General features: G+C 40.1%; 1 protein-coding gene across 1 annotated transcript in view; it reads right to left on the bottom strand.

The window, feature by feature from the left end:
* Nucleotides 1–19,249, bottom strand: part of pdgfd (platelet derived growth factor d) — a 66,516-nt gene that overhangs the window by 15,302 nt on the left and 31,965 nt on the right. The window contains exons 2-5 of the mRNA XM_075473594.1: nucleotides 15,872–16,061; nucleotides 13,606–13,783; nucleotides 1,607–1,663; nucleotides 59–115 (exon numbers count right to left, since the gene is read on the bottom strand). Of these exons, the coding sequence (XP_075329709.1) occupies nucleotides 59–115; nucleotides 1,607–1,663; nucleotides 13,606–13,783; nucleotides 15,872–16,061 (482 nt within the window). The remainder of the gene's footprint in view (nucleotides 1–58; nucleotides 116–1,606; nucleotides 1,664–13,605; nucleotides 13,784–15,871; nucleotides 16,062–19,249) is intronic.

Here is a 19,249-nt window from a genome sequence, read left to right as displayed (position 1 = left end):
GGTCTGGTTATCTAATTGGACTTGAAAATGTGTGTGTATATGTGTACGCATGACTCACCGACATGGGCATAGTTACAGCCTCCCAGTTGGTTTTGGATGCAGGGAGAGAGTCAACCTGCAGAAACACAACACAGAAATAACCGATTAAATGAAGAGCTGCACAAACCGCAGACGAGAAGCTACACAGATGATCAGAAAAACAGATGGTTCACTACTAAAGAATGACATTCGTTTGTGATTCTCATAAAGGTGATTCCATGCCTTCATGTGTCACAGTCATGCATCTTTTCATATGGTGACAATCAGTGTTGGGGGGTATTCAGATTGCTCTGCGTTGAAGTTGATGTCGACATTTAGCCATATATATGCTTGCATGACACAACATACAGTAACAAAAAAGGAAAGAATAAAAGAGGGAAATTCCCTTCTGCTCCTCAGCAGGCAGTCAGTCCTGTGCAGCTCGGTCAGACAGTGTGAGAACAGTGTTCACATCATGGAATTCTATCACTATTTTCAATTTCTGAGAGAAAAAGACAACAACAACACCACAGACACAGCTGAACAAAACATATAAAGCTGCCAGTGCTTCAGCTCAAAAGCAACAGCGGCTAGCTTTCAACTCAGCCAAAGTTGCCACTCTGAGGGAGCATAACTCTGTTTATTTGAAGGAAACACTACCAACATCAGGAACAGAGTTGCCATCTTTTTCTAAGATCATCAGTTAAATACCTACAACCTGTCAGGGTAATTGCTTTGAGCGCTTGGTGCGATGTTTATTTTTTACACATAATGATTAATGAAGCATCTATCATTCCAGTTGGTTGCTTGCAAAGTTTCAGATTATACAGCACAGAATAGAACCTGCTGTGATCTAGAGTAAGTAAATAAAAAAAAATAGGCATTTGCTGATATTAAAGCAAAAGTGAACCAGAAATTAAAATGGGTGGTTCATATGTGGTAACTACAAAGTATTCTGTTCTATTCAACGCAAGTAACTTGACTTATTACTTTCTATTAGCAGTCATCCTATATTCTTATTAATTACTTTAAGGAATAGCCTTATCCAACAGTGATGTCAAAAGTTGGCTAACCATAACTGGTAGAGGCTATAAAGTCAATTAAAATAGATGAGAGTGATTCTTAGAGCAAATGAATATCTGATTTCAAAAGTAACATAACACATGTGTGACGGTATTAGCAAACCTTCATACATGATTAACAGTAAACAGAAGAATTAATACATACTGCGTGTGTGCATGTGTGCTGCCTCATGCAAACGGATCCTGCAGCATGTAATAATCATTAGCATAGCTATCATTTCTTAAGTATAATTAAGTGAGCAGCAGCTAGGTTAGAAGGCAAGTAACCTATATATGTGTATTGTGTTGGAAATGGTCTCTTGGAGGTTTTTATCTAAAACCCCAATATTAGTCTGGAATAAAGTTGTATAATCCTGATTATTCACTCTAACCCAACCGGAAATGTCTTTGACATTGAACTAAAACAATAATAACCTCCTTCCCATGGTTAAAGTATGACTAAAAAGCAGGTCTGGTTATCTAATTGAACTTGAAAATGTGTGTGTATATGTGTACGCATGACTCACCGACATGGGCATAGTTACAGCCTCCCAGTTGGTTTTGGATGCAGGGAGAGAGTCAACCTGCAGAAACACAACACAGAAATAACCGATTAAATGAAGAGCTGCACAAACCGCAGACGAGAAGCTACACAGATGATCAGAAAAACAGATGGTTCACTACTAAAGAATGACATTCGTTTGTGATTCTCATAAAGGTGATTCCATGCCTTAATGTGTCACAGTCATGCATCTTTTCATATGGTGACAATCAGTGTTGGGGGGTATTCAGATTGCTCTGTTCAAACTGGCAACATAACACATTAGTATTGCAATTCAAGTCCCTGCGTTCAAGCTGATGTCGACATTTAGCCATATTTGCATGACACAACATACAGTAACAAAAAAGGAAATAATAAAAGAGGGAAAATCCCCTGATGTGTTATGTTTCCCTTCTGCTCCTCAGCAGGCAGTCAGTCCTGTGCAGCTCGGTCAGACAGTGTGAGAACAGTGTTCACATCATGGAATTCTATCACTATTTTCAATTTCTGAGTGAAAAAGATAACACAGTTCAACAAAACATATAAAGCTGCCAATGCTTCAGCTCTAAAACAACAGCGGCTAGCTTTCAACTCAGCCAAAGTTGCCACTCTGAGGGAGCATAACTCTGTGAAGGAAGGAAACACTACCAACATCAGCAACAGAGTTGCCATCTTTTTCTAAGATCATCATTTAAATACCTACAACCTGTCAGGGTAATTGCTTTGAGCGCTTGACATGCTGTTTATTTTTTACACATAATGATTAATGAAGCAATTGAGCAAATTAATATCTGATTTCAGAAGTAACATAAGACACATATTGGAAAACCTAAAAACCGAGTCTATCACAGAGGAAACACAGATAAAACATGTAACTGATCTGCAAATAAAATAAAAAGTCACTGATTATGTATGGGTACCTTTAGCAAATCATTAAAAGTGGATGATTTCTATTTTTAAAGCTGTTCCAAACGATATAAACTGCAATCTTCAATGACATGATCAAACACCCTGTAAGAACCCAGCACTCCACCCTTTATTACAGTATGTGACCTTCTGCACCCGTGAAGTACAGTCGCCCTGCATAAACATTAGCACATTGCGATCAGGGGGGATTTTTGTGTGTGGGATGTGGAAAACGTAATTAAATATACGAGACATAGGAGTCACAGTGCTCATATTTCCCCATTAGCTCAGTGTCTTGAATCTGCAATTTCCACACGTGCAAGCCAAAGGACAGTAACTTGCAAGTGATGGATGCGGTTATGCATCCCAGACTAAAGGTTAGGAGACAATCTTAATGGAGACCCAGACAGCTAAAGGTTTAATAACCCGTCTACCAGTTCAGTGCTCCTCTGTTTTTACTTTTCAGGTACTTGCCACTAATCTCAACTTGCAAAATTTTGGGTGGAGCAGTCATGTGTTTTCCAAGAATTTCAGCTGTCTGGCTGAAATACTGTCAGTATGTCAGCAGAATCTTCCCAATGAAGCCAGTCACAGCACGTCTTTGTAAATCTGTATAATCTATTTGAAAAAAGCAATCAGAGTCTGGTCAAAGTGCTTTTTGATAATCATCTGACTCATCTGACTTGGCATATTTGGCATCGCGCATTCACACATTCTTTGTTCATCTCTCCCTTTCTCCTGAACACACAAGCACACACGTCACTCTATCACCCTGTTCAAACACACACACACACACACACACACACACACACACACATAAAGTCTCACCTGCAATCGGATCTGTCTCATTGAAGAGTCTTAAATACCGTCTCTGGTCAATGTGGAACAGTAAATCTGCCTCAGCTGCACTTCAAAGACAGAGAGCGCTCACTTTGTCTTAGTGTGTCTGTTAATGTAACAGAGTTGACATCAAAGCCAGCCAGGTTGCAAAGGTTTTTTTGTCAAACAGATTCTTGTATGTGGCTTCTGGATAAATGTGCTCATACACAGAAATCGACACTCCAAGCAGCTGCAAATGAGGTCAGAAAGTTTCCTGTAAGAGCGTATGTCTGCATGTGAGTAATTCCATGTTTATGGGATTCTCGTCCCAATTTCCTTTTAAGATCAAATGTTTAATGTAGAGCGCATCTGGACCACTTAACAAGCTTGAAAATGAGACTGCTATCATTATAAGGCCGGGACAGAGAGATTTTGACAGTAATAAAAATTGTTGTTGATTCGACATGTAAATACACTGCCTGGTCAAAATCTTTGAACTATCTTCAGCTTTGGTTATAGCCTGCCTTTTATGTGGCATTACTGCGATGCATTTACCCAATGTCACAAAATCTATTTCCATCCGGAGTTGCATTCATTTTCCCCCAAGATTTTGTATCAATCAGAGTAAGATCATCGAGTAAAGTCTTCTCCAGCACATCCAGCACATCCCAAAAATTCTCAATGGGTTTAAGGTCGGGACTGTAGTGGCCAATCCATGTGTGAAAATAATATCTCATGCTGCCTGGCAATTAACTTGGTGATTTCCAGTATGTTCAGGTAGTCAGCTGACGTTATGTTTTGCAACCTCAGATCATATGGCTGCCTCCCGCAGGCTCTTACGTTAAATTAAACATTGCTGTATTGTTGTACGTTTTAGTGCTGACTTCTTTGATTTGATTTCACCAAACAGTGAAGCCGAGCCATAGAATGACTGCTAAATCTTCCATCTGTGAGAGGATTAATAGAGACATTCCTACTTCATTAAAAGATTCAGTAACAAGTAGAAACATGACAGAAATTCATGTTTTCTGGAGGCTCTGCAAATGCTCTGAGACACGATAGTTTTGCAACTAACTGTTCTTCTCGTGTCCTCTTTCTACCACATATATATGATAACATGGTTACCAGATCACACTATTATATATTTTTGATTATATATCTGTATGTTGGCAAGTGGCCAGAATGAAGTGGAAACTTCCAGCACACTGAATGTCAGCAAAAAAACAAAAAACAGGAGGTTTGCCTACTACAATGATTTCTTAATTGCGTTTGTAGAAGACTAGTACACAATGACATCATTTCATGACTTCAAAATAGCTCTCATTGATGCAGAATATAAGCTTATATATCAACATTGTGATTTTCACCACTTAAATACCGAAGCAGAGGAGATGAAGTTGTTACTGAAGTCCGCAGTAATGCCAGAGATACCTGACCTCTCCAAGGGAGGCCGAAAAACTCTGGAACCTTTACCCATTTGGGTTGTTTAATTTAGGCTTATGTAAAATCTGCTGAATAAACATTTTGGCAGGTAAAAAAAAAACACGACCAAGTTTTGCGTAAAGTCTTAGTCTGAAGTACGACATTCAAGTTGTGTTGGAAACGGCTGATGACCCGCTGGTGGACCGCTAGCATTTTAGTGTTCTGTCCGATCCTGAACCAGTGAAGTCTTACTTCATTCATGGAATAGTTTATTTATGATAGTGCTCTTATTTAATCTAAAAAAGCGCATGTTATGTTCCAACTGAATAGATAATCAGCTTCATGCTATCAGAGCCTTTGTTGTAACAAAAAAGAAAAAGCAAGTGTTGTTTATTAATTAGCCTACAGGCTCCTGGTTATCAAAAGGTTTGCCTGTTTACAACTCTGCGCTGGTATGCACGGCCCCACGTAGACTGCCCTGGTCAATATCAAAATGAGCTGCTTGCGTCTGCGTTTGCAAATCAGAACAGTTTCAGAATGTCACATGCAAAACAGGAGACGCTATTTATGATTTGTGACCACACGCTCCTGACAAAAGGGCGAATATCATCACACACTTCTTTATAGACAGTTTTGTAAACATACAGCAGGGATTGCTCTGCTGCAAACTATGGATTGTCATCAACCTTGAATTATTCTAAGCATCTTTTTCTGCAATATGTAATGAACACAAATGCCCAAAATATATCAGCATTTCTGTAATGAAACATTATGGATTGACAATATTGGTCTACTAACTAAGTGGTTCCATTCCAGAAAACGCATGAAAATGTCATTATTTGATGTTTTTCTATGCTTCATAATAACAAAATGGTCGAAACAAGAGTTAAAATTCACTTTGAACATCACGTAGCAAGTTTGAGAAAGTAGATTGAAACCTGCAGCTTGAAAAGAAGTCAAGAGGACAAACTTTTAGTGAGCCTTTGCAATAACAAGCTAATTCTGCGGGTGAACTGCTTTTGAATTGTATGATTTATGAGGCAAATTTCCATGGGGGCAAAAATGTTATATTTCAAAGACCACTGGCATGGTGACTGGAGGTGAATTCATATTTATAGTTGCAGTCTAGTGGAGGGGACATCGGGGAGCTGCCCTTTTCAACTCCATTTTGTACAGTCGGACACTAGAGCAGATAAGGATTAAGTGTGTGGTAGACGGTGAAGAAGGAGTGAGTATTTCTCTGTCATTTTTTACAACGCATGAGCTGTTCTCTTGCTCACAGCCAGAAGACATTTGAGTTATCAGATAAACCGCACTGGTTACATTTATGTTGTTTCATCTATGTCTGTGTCCAAGATCATTTTTTTAAGTTTTAGTCCTTTAGTCATTCTCAAGAAGCACTGAGGCTTTCCTTGTAGTTTGCTATTGCACATCTGTTCCCCATCAGTAATTTATTTTCAGGTTCGATATTTTCTCAGGGTGATTGACACTAAAATGGTTGATCCGTAATGACTTTACTCCAAAATTTGTTTTGCACTGATTCTTGGATTGGGTCATCAAATAACTGGAGAGGTGTGTCTGTAACTACACAAGAAGCAACAATAAAGGTTAAACATTTAGTTACAAATAGACTAGCAAACCAAAGAGTGCCAGCAAAGGAGTTTCATATAAACATGTTTTTTATCATTATAGTCGGAAAATTGATTCAAATAATTTTGCACGATGAAACGTGCATTATTGCATGGTCATATTTAGAGAATATTCAGGAAAAAACACGGTGAGAAATGCACACGTTCTGATTGACTCTAAATGTGATACTGGGACCTGACTTTCATCATGTCTTCTGCGACTGAAAGAGCAGCACGTGCCAGGGTAATCACTGGTACTGGCATGGTCTCAGACAGTTAAATAAATAAATAGATAACTAAGTAATTACAGGACACTTAAAACAAAAACAAGAAGGCACTATAATGTCCTGAAGACATATGAACAGAGACTTCCAGCTGCATCTTTTAACTATAAATATCACAAGGCGGGTTTGAGCACTCATTTTCCCCCCTTTTCCAACATTAGCTCCGAAAATGTTTATCTTACGCAATCAAAAGCGCTCATTACTTCGAGAAAGCCTGCACTGCAGATGACGAGTCACGCCAGCTGACAGCAAGATTTGAATAGGATCAAAGAGGGATAATTTTGAAGGAAAACAGTGGCCTGAATAATGAGTGAGGCGTCGAGGGCAGAGCTGCTTTTCGCTTCTTGAGGATAGGGTAGGGTTAAGACACGGAGGTTACTTTTTCCCCAAGAATAAAAACAGCTATCCAAACTCTGTTTGCATAAGTGATGTTTTTCAGATGTGATCAGAATCCATGCATACAGCTCGCCCCCACAAGGCCAAAGGGAAGAGATTTTCAACCAATTTTTCCTTGAGAGGTTGAAGTGTCGAAGTTTCAAGTAAAAGCCAGCAAGTATTGTCACTTTAAAAAAGAAAAACTCACAATGCTACCACAGCAGGATGATTACTTGGTGGCCGCTTAGCTTCAATAATGAGCAAGAACACAAGAGGTTTTTAAAAAAATATGTCAAATATTTATTTATATATTTATATATTAGTCTTTTCAAACGTGGATACAATATACCATATGCACAATTTCTGTGTCAAATTGCAAAAAACGTTGGTTTTTCAACATCTACAGTGCATACTATTGGTAAGAGATTCAGGGAGTCTGATGAAATCTCATTATACAAAGGCCAAAGCTGGAATCTGATGCACATGACCTTCGAGCCCTCGGGCAGCACAGCACGAGAAACTGTCATGCCACTGTGATCATTATAGCCACATGGGCCAGGGAGTACTTAGGAAAACTCAGCAAAACTGTTCTCCGGACAAAACTCATTTCAGATGGACGGAAAGACAGTGGACACGTGTTTTGTGGTCAGATGAGTCCAACTTTCAGCTGCTTCTGGGATAAAGCTAACGTCTGGTTCCATGTGCCAAAAACTAGAAAGGGGAAAAATCCAGTGTTTGTAACGGTATGGGGGTGTATCAGTGCCCATGGCATGACTGACCGGCATACGTTTGAGGTGACCGCTGATCCACAAGCTTATACTTGAATTAACATACATATGTTACATCTTTTCTCTGGAAGTCTGCGGTTACTTCAGCAGGACACTGCCAAACCTCCATCTGCACGACTTGCAACTGTGTGATTTCATAGACACAGACTGCGTACTTGGCCAGCCTGCCCAAGTCTGACAGACAGACCTGTCTGGTACTGAAAATATATGGTTTGCTGTGAGAGGGAGAATCAGACAACAACAACCAGAGATGGTGGAGAAGCTGAAATCTCGTATTCAGCAAAAATCTACACAGATTCTTCTGAAAAACATCAGTTGCAGAGAGTTGCTAAAGCATTAAAAAGTGTAAATAAAGAAGGGGAATGAAACCCAAAGGTAAACATGCCTCTCTCCCAATTTTTTTTTTTTTGTTTGTGTGTGTTTCTGCTTAAAATTCTCTGGGTGAGCTTACATTTACTCAACACAGCGGAGTTGGTTAGTGAAGAGACACAACAACTTTCCATTGTACTTGTGTCTGTTAAATTAAAAGTACTACAAGCAAATTACTTTTTGACAGATGATATTGATATTTTTTCTGTTTCACTGCTATATATTGGCAAATGTTATTAGAGTTGACGGGACTAAATGAAAAGGATACACAATATCCCACTAAAAAGAATGTAGAACATGGCTGTAAAGTCGAGGCCAGTGACGCCTTCCCTTCCTGTCATCTGGTGCCCCCGACTGGACCAATTTTTCCCATTATTATTATTATCATCATTATTATTATTAATACATGTAAGTAACTAGAAATATGTTGTACCGTGTTAAGTAGTTTGCTAATGAAATCTTTAACGACCATGGGGCTACTGCTAGTTTCAAAACAATTATTTCAATTTAATTTGAACATTAATTCACATCTAGTTTATTAAAGTTTAGTATATAATAATAATAATAATAATAATAATAATAATAATAATATATTTTATTTATAAAGCACTTTACATCAATTTAATGACCTCAGAGTGCTACATTTTAAAACTAGAAAAAAAAAAGAGCAAAATAATATTAAGATAATTCAGGCAAACTGAAGGCTTTTCTAAAAAGGTGAGTTTTCAGGCCTTTTTAAAAAGAATCCACAGTCTGTGGTGCCCTTAGATGGTCGGGGAGAGCATTCCACAGACTGGGTGCAGCTGAACTGAAGGCCCGGTCGCCCATAGACCTGAGCCTTGTCCTTTGGAGCTGGAGGAGATTTGCCTGTCCAGAGCGGAGATGACGTGAGGAGGAATGGGGGGCGATGAGTTCTTTGATGTAGGGGGGGCAGTGCCATGGAGGCACTGGTGGGACAATGGAGGGATTTGAGGATGGGTGTGATGTGGTGGTACCCCCCCCCCCATCAGGTTCTGAATATACTGCAGCTGCTGGAGGTTCTTGCTGGGGATCCCGATGAGGAGTGCGTTGCAGTAGTCCGGCCTGGACTACTGCAACGCACGCAATATCGTGTACATATTATAGCTGCAGTCCCCATCGTGCCTGTGCAGGTGGAACAGTACATTTCAAAGAATGCTATTTATGTCGACACTATCTACTGTTCAAAAACGAGATGGTGTCTTTCTGGTGTCTATGGCCTCAAATGCGGTGCAAATGTTCTGGCCTTATATACTACAGAGATAATTGCAACCAAGTAGCGCATACGTGGGCCGTCCGGTCACAACCAAGTGGAGTCCAACACATATGAACAGCTATGTTCCTCATCTCCCACTGAACCTTCTCCTGCCATGCTGTCAGGTGCTGAGTCGGGCTGAAGATACTGAGAAGCCAGAGGCCCTGTGATGACTACTTAAATGACTCATATGCAGAAAGTGGAGAGAGGTATAAAATGCTGATTTGAAACACAACAGGAGTTTAACAGTAGAGTTTTCTTTTGTCCTTGTCTTCCATCATGAACTCCATTCCGACTTTACCCTCTTTTATATACGACTGTCTTACTTTTCCTTTTGGCTTTTCTTACATCAAGTTCTCCTCGGTCCACTCCATTTTGCTCAGCACTTTGCAGCTACCTCTCTCGTGCTCTCTTTGTCCCTCTCTCAGTTCAGGTTGTTTTAGTCATTAGCTGCCATGCTGATACCATCTCAGACACCTGTTCTCTCCATCCAGTGCTGCTTCTCTTTATTCTCTCCATCTCCCTCTTCCTACTCTCCACTCTCTGCCTCCTCTCCTCCTCCTTCTTATCTTTCCGACAGGTCTGGAGAGAACAAATTAGACCTGCTAAATTAAGCCACACACAGAGCACCCGTCTAGCTGGAGGGAGGCTATAAATGCGCGTGTGCACGCACGTGTGTTTGTGCATGCGAACGATGGAAAGGCACGACGCACAAACACAGTTCAGCACGGAGGCTCTTTGAAAAATGGGTAAAACTGATCAAACGAGATAAGCCTGAAGAGTTGGATTCTGTGCTAAATGTAAAGAGGTGCGATTATTTGACCAAAGGAGAAATTACAAAGCTTGAGGAGGGAGGGGAAAAGACGTGAGAGTCTGAGAGGCAGAGATAAGAAAGTTGTTTGTGGTTTATGCAGTGGTGGAAAGTAAATAGTTACATTTAGGTCAGAACTTCAATATGGCAATATGGCAGAGTGAGGGGCGACACTCACTGCAAGGTGGTTGTGGGTCTGAACCTGCTGGTTGGCTGTAGTCTTTTTATTTAGAGTTAGCCTGCTCCCCTGTGCCTCAGTTTCTCCAGCTGTTTCCTCTCACAGTTCACACATCTGTGATGAGGTTCATCTGTAATTCTAAATTGTAGTGCGAGCGTGGGTGGTTGTCTGCCTCGCCATGTTAGCCCTGTGATGGAGTGAGCCAGGGTCCGCCATGTAATCCAGTAGGTGACCTATAGCGGGTGGATTAACAGTGGTGGAATATAACCGACAACAGTCTGCTCAATCTACTCGAGCACTTTACTTAAGAACCGGTTTTGGAGTCTTTCTTTACACAATAGTTTTTACATATTCTCCCCCACATCTCTGGGGGAGAATATTTTCAGCTCAAGACATTTATCTAAAGGTTTAACTCTTCATGTTGCTTAACAAATTGAGATGAAAATGAAGCTCATGGAAGAGCCACAAAAAGATAAAGAGCGCCCGTCTCCACCAATGAGAAGGTCAGCGGCTTTTTTTCATCATTCAAACTAGCAAACAGTTTACGAGAGCACAGCTAAACAAGTCTGATTGTGTCAGGATCTGGGTTTTTGGTTATGTTTTTGGACTTGGTTGTTGGTGTTATTTTTATTCAGTACCCTTAATGTTTTCTGTATTTAGATTCAGTCTTTGTTTCACCTTAGTTCTGTTTATCAGTATTCAGTTATGTTTTATTAGTCCTTGTTCATTTTTTGTGTTAGTGTGCTCTCCCTCGCCCCCTGTGTTCTGCTATCTCTCTCTCTCTCTCTCTCCTCAGTCTGTCTCCTGCTCTCATTCACTCTCACCTGCAGCCCGTTCCTATCAGCCACCAGTTCCTGCTCCAGTAATCACCTCCCCAGTATATATGTCTTTCTTGTTCCACCACTCCTCGCCGGATCCTCGTCCTATACTCCGGTATTCCTTGACTTGTCTTCATCTAAAATCCTAGTCTGTATTCCTCGTCTTCTAAGTCTGTATTTTCTGTTCCTACATCTGTTTTGTTATTTTCTTAGTTTTATGTTCAGTTTACTTTTTCAGTACTCCAGCCTTTGCTGCGCTTTTGTTTATATTTTTGAAAATAAATCCTTTAACTTTATTTTGGCTCTCGTCCGTGTCTGCACCTGGGTCCTCCCTTAAAGCTGCAGTCTGCAAGATTTGTTGTTGTCATACGTAAAGTCCTACTTTTTGGCATTTTAAGAGTTTACATGATCTATCAGAACGCTTGAAGTTGAAAACGGTGACCTCCGTAGTCGCAAAATGCAAGAATGCTTATTTTTTAACCGAAAAATAAAAAGTTATTCAACTTCCTGTCCCGCCCCTTCAAAACACATGAGAACTCGTGCACGTAGAGATGCGCCTACACGACTCCTCATTCATCAACTCACCTGTCATTTGCGATCATGGAAGACACAGTAAGTAGACAAGCCCGTAATGAAGTTCAATAGTCCAGATAAATAAGCGTGGGGACGAGCATACCTTGTATCGCGCGTGCACAATCGGTGATTGACAGGCAGCAGAGCCCAGCTCGTAACCTGATTGGTTACCTTTTACCGGTCCGGTCTGCAATTTTGTAAACAAACCTGCTGGCTTTGGAGGGACCTAGCGGGACATATAGGGGACCTAGAGAACTCATTTTTTTTTTGTATTGGGGTATTTAATGTACTACTTTCAGAATCCCCGGACAGTTCCAGGCATTATGCTTGAAAAAGAGTTGCAGACTGCAGCTTTAACACATCATGACAGATTGATTCATTTGCTGATCACAATAGCATTGGCAACATTTAGCCCGGTGCTGTCATTTTTCTTTTAAAAACCTCTCATTGTTCCGGCTTTAAAAGTCTAAAACGTTGCCCTTTCTACCTTCAGTCTTAGAAATTCTGAAGTACCTTCAACAATTTTGAGGCTTTGAAGCTTTGTTGGGCAAAATAAGCACGGTGTAGAGTCAGGGTTGTCACTTTGGACTCGGTAATTGCGAAGGACTTTCTCTGAGTTTACAATCGGTTGCTTAATGAACGCAGAAATCGTCAGATCAATTTATGTTAAAAATAATTATTTTTCTCATCTATATACAAAAAAAAATAATGAACTCCACCTGAACTACAACAGTAAAATTATGATTTTACATTATGGCAAAATGACCAATAACAAATCCAATTTTCCAGATCACATTTGATTTTAATTGAGTTTGTAATCGTGATCTTGTAAAAGAGTATTTTTACCGTATGATAGGAGTCATTTCACTTGAGTAACAAAAAGAAAGTGCAATACGTCCTCCACCCTTGTGAAGTATTGCTGTTGATTGTATCATTTCTTCATCCAGTGGTTTCCGTGAAGGTACAATGGTTCTGCAATCATACAGCTCAAGCATTCATTTCATGGCTGTCTCTGGTTACTGTGAGTACAAACTGTGATGACAGCTCCAATAAACGTTTTAATATCACATTTATAAAAATGAAGTATTAAAACGACACTCTGAAAGTGAAGGATCATAAATAATTACAGCATCCCCCTCGTTCTCTCTCTGTCCGTCTTGGCTTTTATTCCATCTGTGCTCATGCCACTTTTTTCCCCCACATAATAAGCAGTGTCACCAGCTCTTCATCTCTCCCACCTCTTTAGTCGTATCGGAGGAAGCATTTTTAAATGTCTCTTTGACTCTCTCGTCCCCCTTTTTCCCCCCAGTACAGAGTGGGAGAACATTTTCTTTCCTCTTCCTGACAAAATGACAAAGCTAATCTCCTTATCTATTCGTCTGCCAGCCTTTAAGAGAACATGTTTGCATTCTTCCCACCTCCTGCCCACCCTCCCTTGTCCGTCCATCTCTCCTCTGCTGTCGTATGGACGTGTGAGAAAAGCACAGTTCGCTAACACATTCTGGCATTTAACTGACAGCGTTACTCTGACCTCTCTCTTAGCCTTCCTCCCTTCTCTTATATCTCCACTATCATCGCTTTTCTTTATTGTCAAGTGCAGGTATAACAGTGAATGAAACATTCTTGACGCGAACAGTTACAGTGGCACTCAGGCTGAACCCGATGTGATGCAATCATTTTAAAAAAAACAACAAAAAAACCCAACAACTTTAAGCTGTGAGCTTTAAGGTGAGTCTCTGACCTGCAGTGAGTAGTTGACTTTGAATCCCGGCTTTGCGACAAAGTAATCATCGGACTTGAAGGTGATTCTGAGCTCGTTGCTTATTGACTTCACACTTTGTGGCGCCTTCTGCCCGCACCAGCGTCCCCAAGTTATGGTCCTGGTCTCTGATTGGTCCTCCACTTCAATAAAGTCATACCTGTGGTCACAGAGACGGGGAGGGATGGAGAAGCAGATAAATATGTGGCAAAGAGAAAAAGAACAGAAATTGGTACACGTTGAGAAAAAAAGGCTGAAAAAAACGATGAGTGTGACCTGTGACAATGTGTTGACAGATTGAGGATGTAAAGCATTATTTCTAATCTTGTTATTTATACATTTATATGTGTGTGTGTGTGTGTGTGTGTATACATCTACATATATATCTATGTGTGTATGCGTGTTATATGTCTATGTGCCGGTTATTTTTATGATGGTTAGGTCAATTTCTAAATTATTACAAGGGTTACAGTAATAGGGGTCTTGAAATAAACAGAAACAATTAAATTGCTAATTGCAATAGTTTGTATGTCAACTAATCCCCAACTACAATTCCAAGTACTCATCAGCATTTAGCAGCCAAATTGAAAAATATTTGATTCTTACTCAGCTCACCAAGCATTTTATTTCCACTTCAGAAAACCATCACGTTGTGACAAATTGCTATTAGAAGCACGCCAATGAATTTCAGAGCACATTAGACCGAGTAGTGTTGTCTGAAAGGTCCAGCAGACTGCCAGGCCAACATGACAACATGCTCCAATTAACAATACTAACATGATGATATTATAATGGGTGACGTCATCATGTTCATCATCTTATAACAATGCAAACAACTGTCGAACTAGTTCAACCGTTATGAGATCATGCTGAGTTCAGATATTTCTGTGAGGTAAGGCTTTACAATAAATCTGAAACTATTCAAATTAAATTTGACACCTTTTACAGATATGGATAAGTTTTACAGTTGGGAACCTCATAATAAATGAGTGTGTTTTTTTTTATTGTGTGTGTGCCCCTTGCTTTTATTTATTCATTTGCTATGTACAAGAGTTACAAGAGAGCATCTTCAGGTAATAACAAGTCCTTGGATAGAAATCTTTCTTGTGTCGGTGGAACTTGAATGAGATCTGTCTGTATTACCACTTAAGAAAAAGTGCAGCAGGGCTTGAGAGGAATCTCATTCAGAGATTATTCAAATGGTTCAGACACATTTCTGGGGAAAACCACAGTCAGGTCTCATCAGAGAACATGGAACAGGTTAGTTGTTCAGTGTCGAATTAAAATGTATAACTCAATGTAACGCCATCCACCATCCTTTCTGCTGCTTACAAGCGATAAAAATGAACAATGTGCATGTGCAAGCTGGGTCTCCTCCATATCGAGGTAATTAAGTGTTGAAAATGGCTTCAGAAACTGAAATGCTTTGCATTGACACTTCATAATGATCAGATCTGTAATGAGACTAAGTTTCAAATCAACAAATCATAATGATGAAGTAAATGACAAAAGCAGTGGAAATAAAATTCAAGAATAACTCTCACTAACTGTCCTATAAATCAACACCCCTGTCGCACAGACACATATAGCCTGCACACAGGTTATGGGACAAACGATATTCTTAAAGCTCATTCCTCCTTCTCCTTGTCTCTCTTCATGTCTCTTTTCTCTCGGCTGCCGCCCCCCCTGACCCCACCCCGTATGTCTTTTCAGCAAATTGCTTACAAAGACAACTGAGTTGCATATGTGGATTAAAAAGTCTATTTCCTTCCATTGGCCCTCAAGGACAAACTTCTTATATTTCTTGCCAAGAGAGCAAACTTCCACAATCCATCTCACTCACGTCCTTTCAGTTACAGTTTATTGTTGCTGTGCCAATGTGAACACATTAGCAAATAATTCTCACTTATTTTACTGCTGCCCTTTTTTCCATTTGAGTCTTTTACGCAATAAACTTTTCCTGTCCTCTCTGTCACTTTAAACCCTCAACTCCATCTTGCACTTTTTAATCACTTTTGTCTTTCATCTGACTTTTCTCCTTCATAGATGCTTGTAATGCATCAGTGCTGCCTCCTCTTTGTCCTCTCTCTCCAGGTATTGTCTTTCTCTCCTTTGATCTTTATTCACTAATACCTCTTTATGTCATCCCCCTTTGTGTCTTTAAATCATCTGTTTTGATCATATTTTTTTTTCTAGTTTCCCACCATCTCCTTCATTTCCTATTATCTTTCTGAATCTCATGTTTTACCTGCACACTCCACTCTCTGCCTCCTCCAGGCCGAAGTGTCCGTCAAACTCCAGGTGTATGCGGCTGCCTGGTGGTGACTGCAGTTTCCATGACAACAGCAGGTTGCGCGGATAAGCGTTGGGGTAGCGTGGGCTGTGGATGACTCCACCCATTGGTGTTACCGTGATGTTTTCCACTTTGTTGTACAAGTCTGTGGTGAGGCGATTGCTGTGTGTTAGTGGTTACAGCTAATCAGTTAGTTAGTCCAGTTCACAGACACGTGCACACAAGATGAAAATTCACACACTTGGGGAGGTTGGCAGAGATAAACATTTTTAAAAAGTGAAGCGCAAAACATAAAGGACAAGACAATAAAACACAAATTCAGCAATTGTTTGTTTGAATGACCAAAATATATACAAAGTGCAGTTAAATACTTAAAATTTTTTAAATGATGTTTAATCTAATTGGGCATTTCCATACTGTATTTTCTCATAAATATCGGCTCACGGTGCAGATATATCTGCAAAATGATATCTTATATCGACCTGGTTAATAGATTGGTTCACCGTAGAGATGCAGCAACTGGAGTTTTCTGAAAATGTGACCCTTGACTTACAAGTGCAAAAAAGGGTTGTCACCAGAGCTCTTCAAACAGCACACAGTATTTGTTCAAAAATCCCAATTTCCATTTTCCACTTTGCTCTACCAGGCTTTTCATCGTGCTAATTTATTCATAGTTTGTTTTGCTTTATTTGATGTTTGACAGGTGCTCTTTTATCACGTCACCTTGTAGCGCATCCTTCTCTTGTCCGGATGAACGAGCACTTAAAGATGAGAAAAGGATAAAAAAAAAAAGCATTGATTTTTGTTTGCCAATTATTTGAAGAATTCCTTCAAATGTACATTTCATTTTGGATGAAACCCCAGTTATTTGACGGCATGCATAAACATTTTTTTGCAACATCTCTTCTGGTGGAAAAGGCCATTTGATCGTAATAAAATGACTGTCGAAGAACAGAAAAACTGCACCAGGCTTGCTCTCATTTAAACAAATCTCAAGATAAAGTAATTTATGTTACTCGAGGTGTTTTTCTGTGCAAATAAAATCCATCTGAAAATTAATTGTTGGCATAAAAGACAGCAAAGGCTGCTGAAAGCATGCTCTCATAGGCTTTAGTTTGAATCACTTTGACTTTCCTAGGTACTGCAAATAAGACGTGTTCAGGTTTAGATTTGTTGTTTCATATGTTCCTTTGGCTTCCTATCATGGTTGTGCACTGTGGACAGCCGCTGCATGCTTGCACCTGTGACAATCCTGAACAGTATAGAGATTTTTCATATATATTCAGCTCATAAAACAAGCCGTGTTTTGTTTAGAAATGTCTATCAACAACAGTATTGATCTTTTCAGTGAAGGACGTTGCGCTGCTGCCAAAACCAATGCCTCAAACACACACATACACACACACACAAGCAAGGATTTACAAACTCAGGTCGTTCTAAGACAAAACTATATAAATGTGATGACGTCTTCTCTCTGCCCTATCCTGCTTAAGTCACATATTTGTAAAGAAGACGAGTATCCCTGTAATATCTGTCACATGCTCAGCTTATGAGCGTTACAGCCTTTGTGACTGTTTTATCTGTAATGACAAATTCTGAGGTTGTGTGTAAAGAATAATAACCGATGGACGTCACAATCACACCGACTGAATATCTAGCCCTCACCAATCAAAACAATCACAAATTCAGTTTTGATCGTGGTGTTGACTTCCTTATAATTAGAAAAAATGACTTACCTAACACACACACACACACACACACACACACACTTAGTGAGAAGGTCAGGGTATGTGCTGAAGTAGGCTGACAGGGCTGTATTTTCTGAGTGGTGTGTGTTTTTTGCGAGAGAGCTGAATGCATAATCAAGGCACCGCAGCATGCACCCCTGAGAGATGATGATGATGAAGCTTTGGCCTTCTCCTCCACCTCTTCACTGCCAACTTTGCTTACTTTCTCCTCTCATCCCATTTATCCCTTCCTCCTCCATCCTTCTTCTCCTCTTCTTCTATGCAGATTGATAATTTTGCTGATCGTCATTCCGCTTTATCTTCTCGTCGTAGTTTCACCAAACACAACCGAAGTTGCACTTCATACAGCATCGAGCAGGAACCAGCATGTCATTTGAGTTTGGAGAGTTTGTGCTCATGTGAATGTGCAATTGTGCCTGCGCGCATGCGTGATGGAAACAGATATGTTTGTAAAGGAATTCTTCCACTCCGCTGATCAGAGGTCTGAGTGTGAGGGTCCACTCAGTCATAAAAGTGCTTTTGTGTGAGGAACTTTCACCCACTAATGTCTCTGGGGAGCGTGGCTCATAAAGTCATTTGTAAAAAATGCACACATCACCATTACAAATTCTTGTATGCAACACTTTTGAGTCATTTGGTCATTTGAGAGTCTGCATAATTTGTGTCAAGCCAACATGTGACATTATTAGCTTTTAATGAAAGTGAATAAATTGATAAATCCGCCTTAACAACACTTGTTTTAGCCATTTATGTCACTTAGGGGCAGTCGTGGCTCAGCTGGTAGAGTGGCTGTCTTCCAGCCGGAGGGTTCGCAGATTGATCCTCAGTGCATCCACGTGTCAAAGAGCCCTCTGGCAAGACACGCTGAACCCCGACACGTTCATCCATGAGTCAATGTAGAGAAAAAAGCACTCCACACTCTATATAAAGTACATATATATGTAATAAGAGGTGCTGTATTAGTGTCTGTGTGAATGGGTAACACTGTGTGAGTGTGTGTATGTCTCCTTTTCATGACTGCACCCATCTGTGCACACAGGTTATGCGTGTGAGCATTAAGAAGAAGGAAGAAACTAAATTGGGAAAATATGCAAATATGCCTGAGAAGCACCGGTCTCTTTTGGATGTTTCACAGTCACTTCATTGACCTTAATATAAATCATGCAGTGAAGTCAGTGACACTATTGCAAATTAATGCAAATGATAAAATGATTAGGAGAGAAGTTCCTGCTAACTATCAGTCCAGAGACTTGGCAGTGCTTGAAACTGGCAGTTCCATTTTCTGATTTTGGGTAAAAAGCTTATATGAACGAAGGATTAAGCAGAATCCTGAGGCAAATCCTGCGGGCACAGAGTGCAGTGCAGCGTGAACAATATTTCAACAGCGAAACAGTTTTGTTTAGCTCTCCACTGTAGCACGGGCTAATTGAAATTAAATCACAAAATTACAGTTTAAACTTAAATGGTGTTTGAGAAATTTGATGAGGATTTAATGGCTTGTGCATGATTTCTACACTTCTTTTACATTCCCTCCCACCCATTCCCTGCAGCGTGGGTTTGTTTCCAACGCTTTCAAGACCACGTC

This window comes from Odontesthes bonariensis, chromosome 9 (genome assembly GCF_027942865.1).
Source record: "Odontesthes bonariensis isolate fOdoBon6 chromosome 9, fOdoBon6.hap1, whole genome shotgun sequence".
Classification (NCBI taxonomy): Eukaryota; Metazoa; Chordata; class Actinopteri; order Atheriniformes; family Atherinopsidae; genus Odontesthes; species Odontesthes bonariensis.
The sequence above is the reverse complement of the archived record's forward strand: the minus strand, read 5'-3'. Positions and strand labels throughout refer to the sequence as shown.